This window comes from Garra rufa, chromosome 13 (assembly GCF_049309525.1).
Source record: "Garra rufa chromosome 13, GarRuf1.0, whole genome shotgun sequence".
NCBI lineage: Eukaryota > Metazoa > Chordata > Actinopteri > Cypriniformes > Cyprinidae > Garra > Garra rufa.
In genome coordinates, this window is record NC_133373.1 from 37,702,564 (window position 1) to 37,726,834 (window position 24,271).

The following is a 24,271-nucleotide window of genomic DNA, read 5'->3' on the forward strand; positions in this document are numbered from 1 at the left end:
AAGAAGTTACCTTTGGCTTCAGATTTGAATATAGCGCATAAGTCGCATGGACTTTTATGATACTTTTATAGTCTTTTTTTAAATTCAAAGCATGAAAGATGCAAAGCATCTGATGAAAGAAATACAGTTTTGGAACAGCTTGAAAGTGAGTAAATGACGTCAGAAAGTTCATTTACAATATAAAGTGCAACCCAAACCAATTAGCCAGTCATCTGCTGTTTGTCTTGAATAAGATAATACATACGTCATCTACAAAATCAATTACCTGATCCCTTTCACTAGCTCAGCACATGCTCCAAACAGTCCAACGAAAAGAATGGGAGAATTTAATGGGGAACCACAAAGTGGCACCGATTAGGACTCAACCCACATTTTATCTTGTGGCGTGATCTACAACTATTGTTCGGTGCTGCCTCCCAGCCATCCCCCCTCCTGAGTTATGATCTAACATTTGCCACATGGAGCTCGTCCAGAGAGGTAGCGCAGGCTGTGTGGAGCGAATAATCCTCCCATTTCCCCCCTAAGACTTGGGCTGCTCTCCAGAGCAAAACTTACTTTCTGTCCAGGTAAGCCAGCATCGCCTGGATCCCCCTTTGGACCTGGACGACCCTGTGTGGAGAAAATAAAAGGAGAAAGACCTGTCAAAAGAGCGCCCAAAACTTTGGTAAAAAGCTTCAGTGTGATCCAAAATAAAATTAAACACAAATATCAGTCCAGAGAACATGGACACAAGGGAAAGCAAGACGGAAAACTAGATTTCTAATGCAAAAGTCTCTGTTTCTCTGTTCAAAAGTCACTGGCATCATGCTTGAATGTTGTGGGTGGCTCTTGGTATGGCTTTAAAGTGTGTTTACACAAAGTATGATAACTATAAAGATAAAAATACTTTGAAAAATCCTATTGGAATAGACAATAGGTAAGAAAGAGATGGTTCTTTAAAGAACCTTTGACTGAATGGTTCTTTGTGGAGCCAAAAATGGTTCTTCCATAGCATTGCTGTGAAGAACCTTTTAAAGCACTTTTATTTTTAAGAGTGTACGGTGTGTTCAATGGATTGTACTGCTGTTTAACAACATACCGACTCAAACATTTTCAGTAGACGAAAACTGGAAATGATGTGATCTAGGATGTTTACATAGTGTGTGCCATCCTAAAACTATTCCTCACAACCGTGTTACATTCAGTATGGCATCTAATCTGATTAAGGTCTACGATACAGAGGAACACTACAGTTGGAATTACTTTTACAATGTTTTCTTTCTAGATAAACAGCCAATTAGAATTCACTTAACACACAAGTAATTAAAGTGGCAGACAACAACTGCAGAGCAGGCTTATAATAAACAGAATATTATCTTTTATTAGTGCAGATGTTAAATTTATCTTAATTATTTTTCTTTGTGTGAACGGGCCTTTTATCTCTCCTTGGTGGATTTATACTGCAGTCACGTTAGCAAAACACTGGCAAAATTTTGCAGACAAATATGCCTGTTGTCAGTAGTGTAACGACGCATGAAGCATATTTAACTCAGAGGTTGCTTCCAAACGAACAGCTTTAAATGTGTAAACATAGCAAATTTAAGTGGCAACTCTGAGTTGTTTTGTCCCACATGAAAATCCCAATCGCATGAAATCCTAGTGAGACTGCATTTTGCCCGCCATACAAATGTAAATGTGACTGTACCTTAAGTCTGATCATTTAGTAAAACATCAGCACTAGAGCTGCATAATATTTGTGACCCTGGACTACAAAACCAGTCACAAGGGCAAATTTTCTGAAATTGAGATATATCATCTGAAAGCTTAGGATAAGTATTTGGCTGAGATACAACTATTTAAACATCTAGAATCTGAGGGTGCAAAAAATGTAAATATTGAGAAAAATCGCCTTTAAAGTTGTCTAAATGATGTTCTTAGCAATACATATTACAAATCAATAATTAAGTTTTGATATATTTATGGTAGGAAATGTAAAAAGTATCTTCATGGAACATAATCTTTACTTAATATCCTAATAAATCGATCATTTTGACCTATTCAATGTATTTTTTGCTATTGTTACAAATATACCCAGGCTACTTAGGACTGGTTTTGTGGTCCAGGGTCACATTTGGGGGGAAATGCATTATTTAGTTTTTCTGTGATATATATATTGCGATATACTGTATATACAAATAGGAATAAATACTGGAATTTTACCAGATGACTTGAATAGTGATTTAAACAAAAAATGTTTTAAGGCTTTCAATATGACTTTAAAATAAAATAATAAACGAGCAAGAATATTGCTGTAACATAAATAAGAATATTCAATTTAGTATTCAATAAAACATTCAAAAATAACTAGCTAACTAACAAATTTTTGTTCATTTTTTAATTGTTAAACCACCAAGATTTTATTTTTGCTGTTTTATTCAACTGCAGCCTTTGCAATTTGAGAACTGAAATATTGCATTATTTATTTTAAATTATATATATATATATATATATATATATATATATATATATATATATCATGTAGCCTTAAACTTCACTCCTCCTCAAGTCACTTATCCTCATACTTCATACAGTCTTCATACTTTGTTTTATTGGTTTGTTTCAAATCCTTAACCCTGAATATAAGCGAAAGTAATAGTAATGCTTGCAAACAGCACTAAAACACAGCAGCTGAAACAGAGAAGGGCGTAAATCCAGTGAGATTTGTGTGCTAGCAGGCGGTTTAAAGCGCTCTGATGAACGTAAAGCCCCCAGACACGCAGGAATGCTGAATCTGGAGCTCGCTGCCATAATTATGCCTCCGCTACAACTCCTGGGATAATAAATAACCTGAATAATCCCTGTTTGGTGTGCGAAAGGATTTACGGCCGGCTACTGACATCTGACTGGTGTGAGGAGACAATGGATACATGATGAAAATTGAGATGGACTTACAGCCTCGCCAGGGATGGAGAGCCCACTAGGGCCCTGTGGTCCTGGAGGGCCCATCGGACCCGGCAAACCCATCTCTCCACGTGGGCCCATCGGACCCTGCAGGAACAAACCGAATCAATGTATGAAGGTCATATATGTATCAATGTATATAAACTTGATGAATTGTCTATAATGCACTGGATAAGATCATTCTTAGAGTTAACAGAGAAGGATCATTAGATTACTCACGCTTTGACCGGATTCTCCTCTCTCCCCTCGTGGGCCTTTGCTTCCAGGTGCACCCTGAGAAAGGAAGAAAATGTTTGGGGAAATGACAGAGAATAGTGCTGATATCAGTCCAACTAAAAATAACTTAAACACGTTAACTATGAATTCAAATGTTGACTATATCTGAATGAACATTTTAAGGCAGGACATTACAGACAAAACCACTGTACTTTCATACACTGAACAATAGGCTACTTTGCTTTCATAACTTGACTTCTTTCAGACCAAATACAAATGTTATCTATTTGTGTTTGCATATTTCAATTACAATACTTGCCTTAAAAGCATTTTTGCAGGCAAAACAATGCAAAGCAAACAATATTAACCAATAATCCTATAACTAAATAAGAAAGGTATATTCCTATAAAGTTTAAAGCTTTAGTAATGTACTTCAGTTGACTTACAACTGGCCCCTGAGGCCCCTGGAGTCCTGTACTTTCAGTGGTGCATGTGCAGGCGTTGGGAAGAGCTGGACATTTAGATTCATCTCTCTGAATCACAGAGAAAATTAAAAATATAAGAACAAATGGCAGCAGAAGCAACAACATCAGTGACCATCAACCATGGCAAAATGATTTCCTGATTTGCCATTTTGTGGATGTCTAGCTCATGGATTGCTATTTAGATGTTCTGATACAGTAGGTACAGTTAATCAAAAGCTGGTTATCGACTTGACAGGGCTGATAAGAAGGTTGTAGGTTCAACGTCTTTAAGAGCAATTGATCTGTGCGTGTCCATCAAATAAAGTGACGTTGCGAGTTAGCTTGCTTTCTTACGTAATAAATTGCTTAAATTAAAATGCAGATTAACGTTGTGCAAAAAAAAGCTTTTCTGTCAGGCTGTTGACACGCTATAAATATAACGGCAAAAGATGAGAAAATAGTGAAACTACAAGAAAAAATCGAATGTCATAATAACTGTCATTATGGCAAAGGAAAAAAGCGTGCAAATTCTACCTGTCCTTTTCATTGTGCAAATGTAGAGGTGCTTCGCTTTTGAGCAATCATCAAAATGCGCAAGTGTAATTGAGTCTGATCCAACACTTGCATTTTTCGAGATTACTGGCTGGTTACCTAGTATCCAAATTGCATGTACCATGCATAAAGTTAGGAATTTGGTGACAAAAAAAGTCACGTACGAGTACAACAAGGCTTATTAATGCAGCAATTAGATATTTGGGTGATTTGTGTCATGAGGTCAGATGTCACTGTAGCTTTGAACAAGACTTACCAGCCATATCAATCCCTGTAATAAGTGTACTGCATATCAGCTTAGATAGAAGTCTGATAAAAAAAAAATCGATAACTGATCTGGGACGTGATGTTGAACTTCTGGAAAACCTCTGGTCTTTTTCTCCACATAAATCTTTGTCTTTGTTTCTGCATTCTTTGGCTTTGGGTGTGAGGACAGGCCACAGGCTACAACACGGCTGATTAAAACCTCTTGTGTTTTGACTGTCAGAAGTACCATAATAATAATTTGCTTATGGAAGACTAAAAATATAATAAAGAGTTTGGACACAGCTGGTCTCATGGTTTGCATTAATAGGCACACACAGCAGCGAATGTGCGAAGGCGCTTGAGTTCAGCGAATATCACTGTTTAAAACTAAGAATCACAAATGAATGACAGCGAAACATCTCTTTTAAAACCCGTCTGGTGTTGACAAACCAATTAAAATGGAAGAGCACACGACATGAGATCAAAGAAAGGAAATGCTCAAACAATAGTGAGCGGTTTGGCTGAGCACATATTAGATGTCATGTTTGAATGAAGTCAGTGGGGACGCCATCAGAAACATATGGAATAGTATGACAGATCTGAGTGGGTGGATGAAGCTAGAAAAGCTGTAGATGTGCGTGAGAGTCCATTGACTTGTCATTTGTTTTCAATCCAAAGTGACTGTCCAGCAACTCCTCTAGAGCAGTCTGGGGTTAAGAGCCTTGCTTAAAGACACAATGATCAAAGGCATGGGGTTGGATGTAAACAGTGTGGTTCATGGGTCATTCGTACCTGAAATTTAACCCAGCTTTTCACCTTTGTGTAACCCTGGCTTGGTTTGCACCAGCCGTTCATAAGTTCTTAATTAAATTGGGAAGTCCACACTAGAGGCTTAGTAAAAAAATATTTTTTGAAAGATGTTTTACAAGAAAATCTAATTTCATTCTTTTCTAATTTGTGTTACCTGCTGTTTCTTTTATGATTTGTGAAATTTACTAGCCATTTCTGAGTAAAAATAGTTTCCAAGCGAATTTTTCAACCTAGTCTGTAACTAACTCTGCACTTCATTTGGTTGTACAATTTGTTCTTAAAGGAACACTCCACTTTTTTTGGAAATAGGCTCATTCTCCAACTCCCCCTGAGTTAATAAGTTGATTTTTACCGTTTTGAAATCCATTCAGCCGTTCTCCTGTTCTGGCGATATCAATTTTAGCATAGCTTAGCATAGATCATTGAATCCTATTAGACCAATAGCATCGCGTTCAAAAATGACCAACGAGTTTCCGTATTTGTTGTATTTAAAACTTGACTCTTCTGTAGTTATATCATGTACTAAGACCGGTGGAAATGCAAAGCTGCGAGTTTCTAGGCTGATAAGATTAGGAACTACACTCCCATTCCGGCATAATAGTCAGGGAAGTTTGCTGCCGTAATATGGCCGAAGCAGGCGGAGTATTATCAGAAATGAGTTCCCAGCTAGTTTAGCATTTGCACATGTGCTGCGTGGTATTACTGCTCCTGCTTCAGCCATATTACGGCAGCAAACTTCCTTGACTATTACGTCTGAATGGGAGTGTAGTTCATAATCTTATCAGCCTAGAAAATTGAAGCTTTGCATTTCCACCGGTCTTAAATAGTCCAGTTTTAAATCAGTCCGGTCTTAAATCAGTCAAGTTTTAAATAGGACAAATATCGAAACTCGTTGGTCATTTTTGAACGTGATGCAACTGGTCTAATAGGATTCAATGATCTATGCTAAGCTATGCTAAAAGTGATATCGCCAGAACAGGAGAACGGCTGAATGGATTTCAAAACGGTAAAACTCAACTTATTAACTCGGGGGGAGTTGGAGAATGAGCCTATTTCCAAAAAAAGTGGAGTGTTCCTTTAAGGCTGATTGTAGCTAGCAAGTCAAAAGCTCACTGTAATGTAATGCAGAGTTGCATAATATGACAAAAGTTTGTTTTTAATTACTTAGTTACTCACAGGATTGAAGTCTGTCACATAAAACAAGAGTTTATTAATGCAATTCCATCAAACTGCCATTCCATGGTCGGAGGCTTTCGTAAAAAAAATAGTTTATACTGTACATAGAGTTACGTTTCAACTTCAAAAGTTTAATGGTTCAATGCTAAAATATTTAGTAGTCAAGTTGTAACTTGTTCACAGCTGGTGCAACCGGCAACTAATCTCTACAGGCTTTCTTAAAGTCGTTTCTCTTACCATTGAAGGAAGGTCACAACATCTGTCCCTGCTGGTCCAGCCGAGACTGCAAACAATGTCAAACATCTGGAGCTGAAACTGCCCAACCAGAGAGAAAACGGATGTTACACGTGTCTTTGATAAAAGCTTGCATTTTCAAATATGGGGCCTAGACGACCATTAAAAAGGATCCAGGCTGGAAAGAGCGTGAGTGGTGAGCTTGCGGTCAATGTGTGATAACAAAAGTTGTGTTTTTATACACAAGGTGCCTCTATTGATTCCTTATTGGCTTTGATGGATCCATAAAAAAACATTTCCAGGTTCTTCAGATTATCAAAATACTATTCACACTAAGAAAAAAAATTGCTCTTTTTAAGACTGAACTGAAAAGTTCTTTGGAGAACCAAAAATAGTTCTTCTATGGCATTCTCTGTGAAAATCCTTTTATTTTAAGAATGTAAAGTGTTCAGTGTTTCCACGTTTGAACTCACTGTTGCAGATTCTCCTTTAGATCCAATAGATTTGGACATCTTTCCAAGCACTTGAAATCCATCCATCGATGTGTTTCCTGCTGGTTTAATCTCCTTCTCAGCCACTTCCTGGCAGTCTATGTTCAGCTTGACGCTCTTGGGAGACACCAGGATGTGGAGCTGGAATAAAAGAAGATTGTTAGATGTTCAAGTTTATAATAGACTCAGGGGTGATTTTGAAGGAAGAACTTGCGTTTATCTTTAGCAAAATCATTAAATAAGTCTCAGTTGGGAGTTTTCTATTGTTGTTTTTTAACTCCAAGAGCTTCAGGCCCTAATTAGGGATTTCTGGGAGGCTCTCCGTTCAAAGGGAGTGTTCTGGCCGGAGGCGCATATAAAAACCAGCAAATTCCTTCACCACCAAATTCATCCTGACACTCTCATAACAACCTGACACTCTGATAACAGCGAGCCCATTGTAAAATACTTTTATAGAGAATTTGGGAAAAATTAACAACAGCTAACAAGAGTGTAAACAAATACATCATTGCATATGACAGAGGGACTATCAAATCATCCAGCTGATTTCCCATCTGGTCTCTTTGAATCGGCAGTCATTTAAGGGGCGAATTCATGACACAATTGAACCTCTTCAGCATGGATGAATACATAAACTGGTATACACTAAGCAATTGTCATTTGTTTTAGCAAAAACATTCACAATTTTCTTAAAACATACTCTACAAACTTAGAAAATAAATCTATTTCAAAAAATGTGACCTTGGACCACAAAACCAGTCACAATGGTGAATTTTTCGAAATTGAGATTTAAACATCATATGAAAGCTGATAAACCTTTGTTAGGATAAGACAATATTTGGCAGAGATACAACTATTTGAATATCTGGAATCTTGTCTTTAACGTTGTCCAAATGAAGTTCTTAGCAATGCATATTACTAATCAAAAATTTAGTTTTAATATATATTTACAGAAGGAAACCTACAAAATATCTTCATGGAACATGATCTTTACATAATATCCTAATGATTTTTGGCATAAAAGAAAAATCTATAATTTTGACCCATACAATGTATTTTTGGCTATTGCTACAAATATACCCGTGCTACTCAGGACTGGTTTCTATTCAAAGAATCTCTTAAAAAATAATCATGACTTCCATAAAGATATGAAGCAGCACTGTTTTCAACACTGATAATAATCAGAAATGTTTCTTGAGCAGCATATCAGCATGATTTCTGAAGGATCATGCAACACTGTTGATCACAACGGAAGTTATTTAAAGCTTTTTGTTGTACAAAACTGCTTACATGTACCAAATCAGAATGTGAGGATACCAAACAAGTTAAACTTTGGACTACTTAGCCTAGAAATAATCTGATTCATCAGTCATGCTAATTGTGTTGCTCAGGCTGCGTGTGATGTTTGGTCCTGTAATTGCTGGTTGGCGCTGTATGTCTTTTTGAAGCATTTTCAGCTCTCTGATCTACATAATTAAAGTACAGTGATATTCCCTGTTCACCACAGTGCACAATGAAGTTGTTCCTCCATATGCCATGGACCGTCGGGCTGCCAAGTCTTAAACACCAGCTGAACGCTCCGATGTAATCACATTTCTCCACCGCAATCTAATGGAAGAGCTTAAAGCCAGTTTGTTGTTATGGATCAGAAATGGATTGGAAATTTGCAGTCAGCAGATAGAGGAGATGCGATTCTGACCTGACCACACAAGATTGGTGAGTATCAGTAAACATGCAGTAAACAAGTTTACCTCACTACTGGGTTTAATAAAGCAAAAAGACAAGTTATTCATTAGAAGGATGAAGTGATTGTTATGGAGCCAGACCACCGTCTTCCTGTGAGCGCCTAAACCGCTTTTATTTCGAGTCTCGTCATGCAGTGCCTATCAAACCTGGTCAATATCAAACTGAACATGACATCACTAGACGTCTACACAAATGTGGTATGGATTATTTAAAGCGGTTCCTGTGGCACATGATTGTTTTCTGTTTAGCCTGGAGGTCTCCGGGTCCTTCTGTTCTCAATTATTATATTCCATATGGAAATATATCATAAGCAGTAATAATATAACTACTCCAAAAAAGTTAGTATAGGAAACTGAACCCATTATGCAATGATTAACATTTTAACATTAGTGCTTTGTATGCTATGCAGGCCTTTCAAACTTTTTGATGCCAAGGACCACCTAATATATACACACACACAGTCAACATTTGAAGTGGATCAAAAATATTCAACAATGTTGTCCTAAGACAAGAACAGGTATTGTTTTGGTTGTAGGACAACTTTGATGAAAGATTTTGACCAACTTTAAATGACTAATATATATTTATTAAGCAGATTTTCCCCTTATTGGTAAAAACAAGAGCTGTCAAAAGTAATCATAATTAATCTCACAATAAATGTTTGTAAGATCAAAAATGAGCTTTTATATACTATATTTATTCATTTTGTTAAAATACTGTTAAAATATCTATTTTTTACAGTAAATAGTGCTGTCATTATAATAATCTCAATTAATTTAGCAATAATTATTTCTAAAATTAGGCTTTTTTATTTTTTTTTATTAATTTTACTAATACATTTTATTTTTTATAAATACATTTTATTCATTTTAATCTCACAATAATTTTTGCAAGATAAAAAATTAGCTTTTATAATGTAATTATTAATTTTAGTAAAACATTATTGTTAAAATATCTCCAAAATTTCAAAAAGCAATATGATTTTTTTCCTCACAAAACTATTTAAGGCCTTTTCTTATTTTTTTAAACTAGTGATATCAATAAAATAAAGTATTCATGATTAATCTCACAGTTTGAGTCATTTTTTTGGCCCTGTGACTGTCTAATCCAGTGTACTATACTATATGAGCTCATGCGTGCATACAGAAGTTTTACTGAGCACAATATACAAACCAACAAGAGAAGTTTATTAGTGTGGCATTCTGAATTTCATATTTTGCACAGTCCCTGTTTATACTCTGTTTATAATCTGCCACACTGTTTGTTCTATTTAAAGTTTTGTTGGAACTGATTACAATCATTTGATTTTGTTCATTTTGATCTGATCACTGACAGCTCATCCTCTTCAATGGCCACCTGTGGTCGTTCAGAGGGAAGCAGGATCTTTTAAACAGATGAATTCTCTATTTCAACCGAATCTGCCACGGGTTTGGACAGATCTTTCAAAATAGAGCTGTCCTCCATTTCAGCCAAATCTGCTGAAGAAATCTGAAGAAGCAATGATGTGTTTCTGCAGGCCATGCTCGCTTTGTCTCGGCTGCTTGCAAGCTTTCTGCACGCTCACGGTTATTTATGAGTTTGGTGTTAAAAATGTTCAAAATTGAACATTCTGTCATCACTGTTACAAATCTCCAAATGACTTTCTTCTGTGAAAAACAAAAGGGCATTTGAATCCACATTGCTTTTGTCCGGAGGTCCAAAAAAGACCACGGAAGAACGAAAGTCACACAAGTTTGAGAAAATGTTGACAGAATTTCATTTTTGGTGTGAATTATTCCTTTATGAGTTACATTCTTGATGTTAAAAATCCCATTACTTGCACCACACACAGAGCCAGCAAGAAGCAAAGTCAAATCCTTCGCTGAAGCTAGACAATCTAAATCATGTTTGTTTATCTAGACCAAAAAGCCATCTGCATAAGTACTGTAAATGACGTGCCAGAACCACGCAGCTCTTAAAAACACATTTTATTTCTGAAATTCAGACATTATTTCCTTCCAAACAGGAAAGATCTGAAGCATGAACAATTTGTCAAGCTCAAAGATGAATGCTTATGCTATTCTATTTGCTTTCATTAGAAATTATCATATGATGCATCAGGGCAGATTTTGCACCCTTTCCCTTTTTAAAACAGACCTGTGCAAAAAAAAATAAAAAAATAGTTTATGTACTAAATAATCATGCGGTAATGCCTGCTTTGGCCAATCCAGTAAATTAAACACTTCACAAATGATAAAGTACTTCAAACTTGAATTTGAACCAAACAGTCTATTCATAATGAATAAGTCTGGCATTTGTGCAAAAACAAATTTACTTTATATAACTCTTGAGTTAAAAACCAAAGACAGTACAACCATAAAACTAAATATTATAAAAACAGCTGATATAAACAGACCTCAACTGATTTCTATATTAATGCACCAATTTTGGATATTTCCTGGCATACTAGAGTAAACTCTCCTTTGCTACTAAACACTTAATAAATTCTTTGTCTTGAGTTGTTTTGGACAAGTCCCGCTCTAAATTTTCACATTACTCTTTATCACTCGCTCTCTCCCGCCCATTGAGAGTATCTACCATGGTATAAAATGCACAATCTTGTCATACCATCCAGTCTTACTTTTAAGTGACTGGCGATGTGTCTCCTGAGGCTATAGACTTACGGAAAGCAGCAGGGATGTTCACACAAGCCAAAACCACAACAAACAAGCCACCACACCTCTGATTCAAACCACAAGAATTTCCCCTGTGGTCAACTTTGACAGGCAACCTGAAGGACCGTCAGGATCCAGGCCAGACAGAGACACCGACTAAAGATAAGGGTGAACGAATAAATCAGCTCAAAGCATTTCACCTGTGCCGCGTTTGGCATCTGCTGGCACTCTGATGTAATCGTTTATTGAAAAGCGATTCAACATTTTCCAGTTTGCCTGCCAGGGAAACACATTTGTATCCTGGCCTTACCAAATATGCTTACAGATTCTCATAAAGGTGATTTCTAGTGTTCTGAGATGTTTTTTCATCTTAATTAATCAACCACATCACAGTTGACATGATACATGGCATGCACAGAACAACTTTTGCACATAAATGACAGCTGACTATTATAGCAGTTAATTTGCACAGAAAAATAATCAGATTTTAGACAAATGAGAAAAGCAAGTGGCTGGAGAAGCTGTGCAGGGATGTAACCAATTTCAAACTATGAGCTGCGATGCAGAACACATTCAGCGATAGAATTTAAAAAACATGCACGGAACTTTGATGTTTAAACAGAACTTTTGATGTTGAAACAAGTGGCTGAAGTAGCTCTGCATCAAAATAGCAATGGCGCCACAACGTGATGTTGCAACACTGAATATTGTCTTGCATTTCTACACCTCTGTTATGATTTGCCACATCAAAGTTCAATTTTAAAATAAGCAAAGACCATTTTATGGTCTTCCCTTTGGAAAAAGTCTCACCAAAAGCCTTCACGTACAAATCAAAACATGCTTGTTTCAGATTCCAGATTTAAACCCTTTCAGTGAACGCTAATGCAGACAGTAATCTCTTTGTCCAATTTCTATTCCGCAGTTGCAGATTGTTGTCTTCTTGAAATAAACGGCTCCCTTGATCTATACCCGTGGACATCTGTGCATATTTTGCTGCATTCAGACTTAATGGACATTTGTTTTGAGTCCGTTTTGCTGAAGACCTCACACAGTTTGGCTTGGTGTATGTGGCCGACATAGGCGTCATTTATGGTGGAGAACGCGGGCACACGTCTCCACCAATTTGCAAATTGCCACTAATTTCCAGTTTTGAAAAAAGAAAGCTCATGTTACATTATTTGTGCACAACCCATTTAAAATTAATGAGCCAAGCTGTCACAAATTTTTGTACAAGGACCTTCTGAAGAGATTGATGTGCTACACAACATGCAATACCTCATAATCAAGTTATAAAAGCACTGCACATGGACAGTAACAAGAGCATGTTTACCTTATGGAAGCTTCCATGGAAGATCCTCTTGACTTGATCATTTTTAAACGTGGCTCGTTGGATCTCTCCTGTTGTATCCTTATTATAAAATGACACAGTTTGGGCGGATGCTGAGAAAATAGAGAAACAAAGAGTTAATATCCCAAAAAACAAACTACAAACTAGAACAAACACAATTCTCTACTGTAAACAAAGACATGACAGGACAAGTTGTTGGGCTAAAGGGGATGTGGTGGATAAGGCCAAATCTGATTACCCGGGACAGAAAGAAAAAAGCCTAGAGGATTTTATTTTAGAGCATTTTATCACTTTTTCAATAAAGATCTCAGATATGTTGTATAAGTACCAACTTTGTCTCATATGTTTTTCCTTACATTCCCTAGGAGAAATTTAAGGAGACACAAAGTGTTGACAAAGCAAAAGCCTAGAGAAATGAATGTGGACATTGTGCAGGACTCAACAATGTGGATAGGGAGTTTGTAAGCTTTGCAATCTTCAACATGTGGTTTTCTGTGAGGCAATCACTGTTGTTATGAATTCTGCTGATTTAAACTTGCAACCAAGATATAGTTATTTAGCTGGCTGAAACTAAGTTTTTAATGGCAAAAGATGTATGACGACCTTGGAAGCACCCACTGCAAACTGATTACAGTTTATAAACAAATCACAGATTTTTTTTTTATTCCAGAAAAAGTGTGAGTAGTTGTAGGAGTTACATTAGATATTTTTGATGATGAAAAACCTAATAAATTGCATTCTTATTTGTTTTCTGACAATTTTTTGTGGTGAGGCCAACTGAAATGTTGTCAAAGCAAAAAACTAATCTAAATTATTAGTCCGACCAAGCCAGCACAAGCTCAGATCATTTGGCTTTATGAGAATTAGGTGAGAAGTGAGATTATGAAGAAGACTTTATTTGTTCTCAATTTGTCTTAACAAACCACTGATATATTAAAGAAATCTCATTTGTGACCCTGAACCACAAAACCAGTCTTAAATAGCACAGGTGGGTATATTTGTAGCAACAGGCAAAAATACATTATATGGGTCAAAATTATCGATTTTACTTTTACACCAAAAATCATTAAAGATCATGTTCCATAAAGATATTTTATATTTATATTGTATAAATTTCCAACTGTAAATACATCAAAACTTAATTTCTGATTAGTAATATGTATTGCTAAGAACTTCAAAAGGTGATTTTCTCAATATTATGTTTTTTTGCACCCTCAGATTCCTGATTTTCAAATAGCTGTATCTTGAACAATCAATGGAAAGCCTATTTATTAATTTTTCAGATGATGTATAAAACTCAATTTAAAAAAAATACCCCTATGACTGGTTTTGTGGTCCAGGGTCACATTTGTGATTTGTATTTCCCAACCAAGTCTATGAAGACATTAAAGGAGAGACTGCTACTAACACTAAAATGGTTGTATATCCCACTTACGGTCGATGGTGACACCGGTTTCAGGTTTGTAAGTCTTGTCTGACACCTGCCAGATATCAAAGGCCTCGGTCGGTGAGTCTGGCAACAGCCGGAACATCAAAATGATGGTGTAAGTGGAAGGCAGACCATCAGGATGAATATATCTGTAAAAAAGTTGACAAAATCAGCCAGAGCGAAAAGAAGGGCCTGTTCTTTCTGCAGACATCAGCACTGGCAGGTCAAAGTGAATGGAATTATTTGATCCATCAGTACTTTTGTATGGTAAAATAATTAAGGAAGTGTGTGGGAGAACCATGGCTTTGAATACTTTTGGATAGCGGGTTCTACCTGGGCAAGCAGAAGCATGCAACAAAAGCCAACAAAGCTCTCAGTTTAACCCTACGGCTCTCAGTTTAGTCATACAGCACTTTAATGACCCTTTGTAAAACCACATTACTTACACAGTGATGTCTCCACACTAGTATGCTGCCAGAGTGTCATCTTTCAAACTGATTATAAATGACTATACTGTAAACTAAAAGAATACTGTATACTTCTGCACTAACAAATCATAGAATTACGTATCATGTGACGTAACTGGTGTGATATCGCCAAACAAATAGCTTGGTAATACTATTTTAAAGTTTGGGATCGGTAAGACTGCATTTCTTTGATCAAAATATAGTAAAAAGAGATATATTGTGTAATATTAATAACATTTAAAACAACTGTTTTCTATTTTAATATATTTATTCAAAGCTGAATTTTCAGCATTATTACTCCAGTCTTCAGTGTCACATGACTTTTCAGAAATCATTTCAATATTCTGATTTGCTGATGTTGAAAATAGTTGTGCTGCTTCATATTATGTGGAAGCAGGGATACATACATTTTTCAGATTATTTAATAAACAGAAGGTTCAAAAGATTTATGTATTTGAAACATATTTTGTAACATTATATATGCTTTTACTGTCACTTTTGATCAATTGAATGCCTCTTTGCTGAAGACCCAAGACTTTTGAAAACGTTTGAATGGAAGTGTATTTACAGTAAATTTGAAGAAATACTTCCATGACTTTCTGAGGAACACAAAAGCAGACGTCAGGCACAATGTTCATGCTGTTCTTCAAGCTGCAAAAAAAGCAGTCCATGCACTCTTAAAAATAAAGATGCTTTAAAAGGTTATTCACGGCGATGCCATAGAAGAACCATTTTTGGTTCCACAAAGAACCATTCAGTCAAAGTTCTTTAAAGAACCATCTCTTTATTACCTTTTTAAAATCTGAAGAACCTTCTTTCACCACAAAGAACCTTTTCCAAAACAGAAAGGTTCTTTAAGGAACCATTTAGACAAAAAAGGTGCTTCTATGGCATCGTAAAGCACCTTTATTTTTAAGAGTGTACAACTCATACACTATAGTCCTCATCTTCTAAAGCTATTCAGCTGATGTCATCATTTAACATTCAAATATAGCATGTCAAGATGTGTAAGAGCAGGTTTAATGTCAGTTAACCAAAATCATTGGTTCTTGCATATCTCATAAGAGATCACATACTGTATAACAGTGGCTGGTTACTGATTACTTTCACTGTACGGAAAAAGCTAAACGCCTCCTTTTGTGTTCCACAAAATTGATAGTCGGAAAGAAAGTGCACTTTTCCTTCAAAGTCTTGCTTGATGACTTGATGAGTACTAAATTGTATACATAATCAGCATTCAGAGTCTAATCAAGGGAGGTTTGAACTCACGATGAAGGCTGGTTCAGGAAAGCGTTCTTGTGGAGCCTGTAGGCGGTGTAGCTGTTGAAGGAACCGGGCTCCATCGAGACGCCCTTGGTACTAGCGTACATCTTCTCAGTCAGATTGAAAGCTTCCAGCATTCTGAATCCTGGGAAAACACATCAGTCGTGTTAGTGGTCTGTTACACTACTTACTGGGTCAGCAAGATTTTGCATTCAGCTAAGATGCTTTAAATTGTTTCAAAGTGACAGTAAAGACATTTATAACGTCACACCAGATTTCTATTTCAAATAAATGCTATTCTTTTGAATTGTCTAGACATTAAATAAAAAAAATCTGTTTTCATGGTTTAATAATCAAAAGCATATTAGAATGATTTCTGATGGATCATGGAACTCTCATGAAGTAATGATGCTGAAAAATCAGCTTTGCATCACAGGAATAAATTACATTTTAAAATATATTCAAATACAAAACAGTTCTTTTAAATTGTAATAATATTTCACAATATTACTGTTTTACTGTATTTTTGATTAAATAAATGCAGCCTTGGTGAGCACAAAAACACTAAACATTAAAACTTTGTCCTCTGCATATGACCCATGCCTACCTGGCGATGTGAATCCATTTACGTAGATCAATGGACAAGCTGTGGAAGAAAAATGTAAACAAATTAATGTAAGGTTTGAAAAGTTCAGCTGTAAAATTTCACTTAAAAGTATCGTATGTAAAGTAGCACAAACAATCAACTCACTGGATGTTGCAGTTTCACAAATGAACGTGACCAGGTTGTCCTGAATGGTGGAGAAGGCATCGAAGTCGTCCACCACAAAGACGTGGCGCTCGCTCGGTTTGCTGGCAATGTTCTGCAGTTCGACGAAGTCCACATCAGCCACGCCAATAACAAACGAACTGTAACCTGAAATGGCACATCTTACATAAGCACATTTGTCTTAATTTGACCATATTCTATACTGAGTGTATTGGTGAAGTTTTCGTTTACACTGTCATTCATCAGTTTTTAAATTATGAATAGGTGTTAATGTGATCATAAAGTAATGAGCTCATGTTAATGTCATAAAAAGTGTAAAGTTCAGCAGTGAGTCATACCGGCTTGCTGTAGCTTGGCAGCATTCTTCTTCACTTCATCCTGAGAACGTCCGTCTGTTACGGCCACCACAACCTTTGGTACGTTTCTCCTCATTCCGTTGTCTAGAGTGAAGACCTTCTCGTACACGTGCTTCAAAGCCACGCCTGGGATGTTAAAAGAGAGGGAACGTCAACAATACTCTTCTCTCATAAGTTAAACAAATATATCTCTGTCTATATTCCAGTCACTGCCAATTCATCACAGTAATCTTTGCCAAAATATACTCATCAGCAAGAAAAATGTAAAAACGTGTCTGTCAAGAAGCGTTTAAGTCATATTTTACCTGTTAAAAGAAATAAAACTATAATAAAAGTAAAAAATAAATAAATGATGCACATGGGTCAAAGACGTTAAGATCTCCATGTCAAAAGAAATTTACAAAAATGATTTTATGTCCATAGAAGGCACATTAAATGTAAGTAAAGTGTCTACTTTTAAGGTTTCAAATACATTTATGGAGAATAAAATGTCAACATTTGGTTGAAATAATGTTACATTGTCATTCAGTGTATTTAAAAAAAAAAAAAAAAATCAAACAACATGCTTATTCTGACTTGTGCATATTAAGATATATAAAAATAAGGGAGCATATTAAATTTTATTGTTTTAAATGAGTAAAAAATTCTTACTGACAAATGGGCAAAACCTAGTTGCACATTTTAAAAATGTAGATTTACAACTAATTAGCATTTGGGGTGAAAGTAATTTGTTTTTAATATGTCATAAATTGATTTTTGTTGTAAATATGCCTGACAAGACTGTTACACTGAATGACATTTTAGTGGCTGTCTTGTGTGATTTAGAGAAAAATGTATGATATTTATTTTTTGCTTAAACAAATCCAAAAACAAAAATGCAATTAAATTAAACAGAAAACTTTTACCTTTTTTTTTGAAAAACAATAACAATAACAATTTAAAGCAGTATTACACTTATAAAGTGTTTATTCTTTTCCGTCTTTGACCCACATACATAAAATTAGATTAAATAAACTATAATAATACAACAAAATATTCAAAATATACAAATATTATAAAAATAAGACATTCAGTATAATGGTTATTTTATTATGTATAAAAATGTTGTTTAAAAAAATCTATATTAATTGTTTTTGCAGAAACAATTTTTTTAGGACCATTTCGATTTTTTATTTGTTATGGCTTAAACATTACAAACCTATAAGCAAACATCATGGTTTGTTGTACTAAATTAAACTGATGCTCATTATAATTTACAATTTTAAAATAAATTTTAAAAAGAAATATAAAATATTAAAATAATAAAATAATAATAAAATCTAATTTATTTATTTATTATTTTTGGGGTAAGTTATGACCCAAAATGAAAAGGGCTGTAAATGTGTGTCAGGTGTGTTTGAGTGATACCTGTCTTGGTGTTTCCTCCTCTGTAGCGGATGAGTTTCAGAGCAGAAAGTGCAGTGCCTTTATCTTTATATGTGTTGAGTCTGAACTCGGTCTTTGCATCGTCACTGTACTGCACGAATGACACCTTTCGACACAAACATATTGCAATAAAATTAAACAGCAATAATGATTCAATCTGACCCAGATCTGACTGGATTGTCCAACTAGATTTTGCATTTCTGCGTTTCAATACCTGCATTCCGGATGGGCCGATAACGTCAAAGGCACCAACGACGCTGAAGACAAACTGGACCACTTTGCTGAAACTTTCATCTCCGATACTCCAGGAGCCATCGATGAGGAAAACCACATCTGCCTTTGCTCCCTTGCAAACTGAGAACACAAAAACAACTCTATGAACTGCAGCACGCAAGAACAGCTCTTGTTTCTAATTAAACTTTTACACAAGTGGAAAAAGGGTAATGAAATCTTACTAACAAACATGATGACTGAAAAAAAAAACAATCTAATGAACCTCCATGTCGTAATTACTGTCCTAATCGGTCGCACTTGAGGAATTATGCAAGAATGACGTACATATGAAATATGTACCAGAAGGTCTAAAGAGGAACTAATTAATGGTGTAATTTCTGTCCTCCCGTCATTATCAAAAAACATTCTCAGGTTTTTTTTTTTAAATGTCTCTTCTAATCTTATAATCCTAGATGGATTAGTCCACATCCCTCTGTACTTAAATCCAGCTGACTCCTCTGGAGTGGAAACCACTGCAGATTGAAGCATTTGGCCACTTGGAGGCTTCTCGTGTGATGAATAAACAGGTTTTGAGAATGGTCCAGAGAGAAAAAAGGAAGGATCCGCATTTTATTAGCCGAAGGATTTTCTCCAAGGTTTTATAACTGATATTAATTTGATCCGAACTCATTACAAAGAAGCAGATCTCCAACATTTTTGCAACGCACGTATCCATAAAAGCTCTGGACATTCTCTCTTACTGTTTCCAAACTGTTCTGTGATCTAATTACTAACACGATCTTTACATTTTCAGAAGAAAACGCAAGTGCTGCTTGTCAGAGGAAACCCTCTGCCATGAAAACCAACATGATTTGAGGTATCTGAACTTACCTGCCCAGCCAGGTGGAATAGTGGGTGGTGGAGGTGGAGTGGGTGGTTTTGTTGGAACAGGTGTGGGTTTAACAACTAGACGAACCAAAAGAAGTCAGAACACATCGTAAGATCATTGTTTAGGTTTAGCAGGAGAATGAATATCTGCTAATTTCCAGATAAAGCCTGAACTCACGTGTGCGTTCTTTAATACTGACTCCGGGCCCTTCTAGATTGGGCGTCTGAACAAACACGGTGGCATTGTAGAGGGAATCCGGACTCAAACCATCGAAACAGTACTGAGTCTGACCCGCAGTGATGGTGATCTCCTGCTGACCTTTAGCTGATGCTGAAAACAGATCAAATAGTATTTTACACAGTATTCTAAGAACACCAATGAATTACAGTCCAAAAACATGGTATTTTATTGCTTTTGAGTAAGCATTTTTAGTGACTTTGCTGTGAGTATCTTTCATGAGTTCCTTTAGAGCTATATTCAAAGAAAGTAAATGTTGAGGATGCACACTAAACATTACCCATCCTTCATGAGGAAGTGAACAAAGAAGGGACTTTCAGATAAACAAAATAATAAAGCTTTGTCTAAATAACTAATCCAGATGAATCACAGTTAAAAGCAGAGTGCTTTGCTGTAGTTTCCATAAGAGGAAAAAAACCTACAGTTATACACTACCATTAAAAAGTTTAGGGTCTGTAAGATTTTTGAAAAAGTCTCTTCTGCTCACCAAGGCTGCATTTATTTGATCAAAAATACAGTAAAAACTGTGAAATAGTATTACATTTTAAAATAGCGGTTTTCTATTTGAATATATCTAAACATATAATTTATTTTTAAGATGCCCATGCTTAATTTTTAAAAGCATTTTTGCTGATTTTTTATTAGATGTTTTTTGTGGAATCCATGATGCATTATAATTTTCATTAGTGTCACATTTGATTAATTCAATGCATCTATTTTCTTTCCCAAAAAAAAAAAATAAAACAAAATAATCTTTCTGACCCCAAACATTTGAATGCTAGTTATACATAACAGAAGACAGCGAATAAAAACATCCCGAGTGTGACTCACGGTCCAGAGGGTTTAGCTTGATTCTGTAAGAAGTGGCGGCACGGTGTGGCGCCCATTTGATGCAGAACTTGTCGTAGCCAACGTTGTACGACTCCAGGTTGGTCACATTGAGGTACACTGAAAGGTCAAGACAGAGACGCTCAATTTCGGTGCAAAACCAACAATGCACAACTAAATCTAAATATCTGAAAACGTACAAGTTGTTCCTTGTCCTATAAGAGGTTTGCTGACACCGCCATCGTATTGGGCGTACACCTGGACATCATACGTTGTGCCGGGAAGTAGGTTATGTAGAGTATAGCTGGTGACGTCACCAACAAACACCTCCAAAGACTCGTCTTTATCTGAAAGAGGAATGCCAAGTGGTTGATTATGATTTCATGATTGAAATTTTAAACATCATCCAGTGATCTCATGTTATCGCAGTATTTGGTACCTGTTGGTTGATAGACTAGTTTGTAGCCCATGACTGGAGTTGGAGCTGGATCCCAGGAAACACGGAAGCGTGTGTACCACTCATCTGAGACACGCAGGTTCTGAGGTGCCAACAGGCCGACTGAACATAAGATCCAAAATAAGTAAGACTTTTGGTTAAAAACCACTAAATATCATAGCAGTAGTGTTTAAATGCTCCTATAACAAGAAATACCAGATGTACAGTGATGTTTCAGTTTTGCTGAGTTGCTGTTAGCTTAGGGATGTTCTGGATTCTAGCCTATGCTAGCTTGCAGATTTAATGCTGGCTTAGGCCAACACTAACAACAGCTTTCCAAACTCTCATGCCCTACCAGGAATTAATTACTCATATTCTCCTTCTCCATTAAGAATATCTTGGGGAGATATGTCTGCTTGCTCTGGTTAGTTGCAGCTTTGGGGAAGTCACTTGTACTTGCTACTTAAAACTAAAACTAAAACATTAAAACGATTTGGTTAATAAAAAAATAAAGCTAAAATTATATAGAAATATATATGAAAATTAGAATGTTGCTGTGGCAAAAAACTAAAAGCTAAAGCACTAAAATGTGAACTTGGACCACAAAACCAGTCATAAAATAAGAAAAATAAAAGCTGGAAATAAGCTTTCAATTGATGTATGGTTTGTTAGGATAGGACAATATTTGGCCGAGATAATCTGAGGGTGCAAAAAAAACCTAAATACTGAGAAAATCGCCTTTAAAGTTGTCCAAATGAAGTTCTTGTTACTAATCAAAAACTATGTTTTGATATATTTACAGTAGGAAATTTACAAAACATCTTCCTGGAACATGATCTTTACTTATTATCCTAATGATTTTTGGCATAAAAGAATAATTTTGACCAATACAAAGTATTGTTGGCTATTGCTACAAATATACCCATGCTACTTATGACTGGTCACAAATTATTAAAAATCCAAACAAATAAATCTAAATAGCAGTATGTAAAAAGTAATAACTAATGACAAAAGCATGTAACAAAATTACCAATAAAAAACTCAAATTAAAATGAAAACTCAAAAAGCTAATTCAAAATATGAATAAAAACTATAATAACATATAAATAACACTTAATATAGCTTGCCAGGCTACAAGATGCTTATAATTTCATGCTATTAAAAATGCATTCAACAAATAATGTTGCAACTTTTATTTTCTTTTATATCAATAACAGAAAACGCATCCAAAGGTGAGAAATAGTTTGTAAGACTTACGTGTTTTCCCATTTCCGTTTAGGGATCCACCAGGTCCCTCGGGATAAACTGCCGTAACTGTGATGTTGTACGGGGTGTCAGAGAGCAGATTCTGAAGGATAGCATTATTTCTGTTGCCAGGAACAACAGTCTGCAAAGAAAATCATCAGATACATGATTTTCTTTGAATAAACAACCAATAATAACATTTTTGTTTGTTTAGAATATTGTGCACTGATGATTCATGTACAGTATGATCAAAAGCATTAATCAGTAAAGTAACAGGGTTCATTTAGATTTTATGTTGTAGGCCTTAAAAGTAGTGAAGAAAAAGTGGCAGTATTGAAGGAGTGAATAACTAAGTATGTAGAACAAATATTCTAGAGTGTTACTCACAAATTCTGTGATGGGATCTCCGGTCAATGGAGCGTACGAAATCTTATATTGTTGTACAGGACCCTCAGCGTGATCCCAGCCGATGCTGATCGTGCTTGTGGTGGTTTCGAAGACCCTCATGTTTCTGGGTCCAGCTCGTGGTACTACAAAAAAAATAAACATATGCATGGCTTATTGTTCAAAATAAAATCTATAACATGCATTTAATAAATGCATTAAATAAATAAACAAAAGCTCACGTGTTTTTCCTTTTCCGTCAATGTCCGGGCCTTCGCCATCGGCATATACCGCCTTCACATTCACAGAGTACGGCGTATCCGGGATGAGCTGATCCAGGAAAGCACTGTTGATGTTGCCTGGGACGAGAACCTGTGGAAGAAGACCATCATTTAGATAACACAAAGACAAGTATATTCACAAACATCCACTGTATGACAACCCAGAGCAGACATTATGAATTTGGCAATGCAAATATACATAATGACGTCACCATTAAACCCCTGTTTAGATTAGCGGAGCTAGATAACATTTCCAAACAGATATGTAATGCAAACAGATGTGCTCATGGGGTTAAATGCTACATAAATACTGTCAGATCAGCGTAATCGCCCGCAGGGGGCGGTGGGAGCTGAAGATAGACTGGATTGTGGGGGTGACAGGGAAACCCCGTCAGCTACCTGTCAACACGCCGCAGGATTATCACCCCATCTGCTCATTTGTTTCTCATTTGTAGGCTTCACATCACTGATGGCAGCTGCATAATTTCCATGTAACAACACTTATGACAGAATCAGTTCTGGCACAAACTGATGGGTTTGACAAATATGGGTCAGCATGCAGGATACGAACATTTCTCTTTTGTGTCCCAACTTGTTGTGTTTAGTTGTGCACACAGGAGACTAGTGAGCCTGAGATAGACTACTACGCAGCTCCTAAACATCTTGCGAACACTGTAAATGGCGCCTTAAAGCAAAAGGGTAGGTGCTAAACATCCTAGGGAGCGACTTTAATTAACGATGCAACTAACTTAAAATATGGTGAGAGTAGCATGAACAAAAAATTGTTTCCTGTTGTTCAATAATGAACTACTATGTTAACTAAGTAGTGATGGAGGCAATAAACAAACACATTATCCTAAAATATTCCTCTCTCTCTTTCCCTAAAGTAGTATTGAAAATCTATCTGTTTCCCTGAAGTAGTATTGAATAGATTCAGATGGTTTGTTGTAGCAATGAACTTGTTTAAATAAATAGATTTGCAGATTCATATGAGTCATCCCCCCGGCCGGGTTTACAAAAGTCATTTTACTTGCTGTAGTTTAATAAATATTTAGTGAAATACTGCTGTTTATCATTATGTTTTCAATTCATTGTCTTTGTTTTGGGTTTATTAGCTGCATTTTGTGTAAATTTATGTGTTTGAGTTAACTGAGGACCTTGTTGTTTTCTTA

At 36.0% G+C, this 24,271-nt stretch overlaps 1 protein-coding gene across 1 annotated transcript in view; it reads right to left on the reverse strand.

Moving 5' to 3' along the window:
• Positions 1–24,271, reverse strand: part of col12a1b (collagen, type XII, alpha 1b) — a 67,960-nt gene that overhangs the window by 8,079 nt on the left and 35,610 nt on the right. The window contains exons 47-68 of the mRNA XM_073817009.1: positions 23,061–23,190; positions 22,822–22,964; positions 22,447–22,576; positions 21,193–21,312; positions 20,954–21,100; positions 20,757–20,873; positions 19,866–20,018; positions 19,691–19,765; positions 18,801–18,940; positions 18,569–18,692; positions 17,144–17,287; positions 16,788–16,952; positions 16,644–16,682; positions 16,043–16,181; positions 14,313–14,455; positions 12,860–12,969; positions 7,112–7,270; positions 6,642–6,719; positions 3,603–3,689; positions 3,160–3,213; positions 2,932–3,027; positions 506–609 (exon numbers count right to left, since the gene is read on the reverse strand). Of these exons, the coding sequence (XP_073673110.1) occupies positions 506–609; positions 2,932–3,027; positions 3,160–3,213; positions 3,603–3,689; positions 6,642–6,719; positions 7,112–7,270; positions 12,860–12,969; positions 14,313–14,455; positions 16,043–16,181; positions 16,644–16,682; positions 16,788–16,952; positions 17,144–17,287; positions 18,569–18,692; positions 18,801–18,940; positions 19,691–19,765; positions 19,866–20,018; positions 20,757–20,873; positions 20,954–21,100; positions 21,193–21,312; positions 22,447–22,576; positions 22,822–22,964; positions 23,061–23,190 (2,597 nt within the window). The remainder of the gene's footprint in view (positions 1–505; positions 610–2,931; positions 3,028–3,159; positions 3,214–3,602; positions 3,690–6,641; positions 6,720–7,111; positions 7,271–12,859; positions 12,970–14,312; positions 14,456–16,042; positions 16,182–16,643; positions 16,683–16,787; positions 16,953–17,143; positions 17,288–18,568; positions 18,693–18,800; positions 18,941–19,690; positions 19,766–19,865; positions 20,019–20,756; positions 20,874–20,953; positions 21,101–21,192; positions 21,313–22,446; positions 22,577–22,821; positions 22,965–23,060; positions 23,191–24,271) is intronic.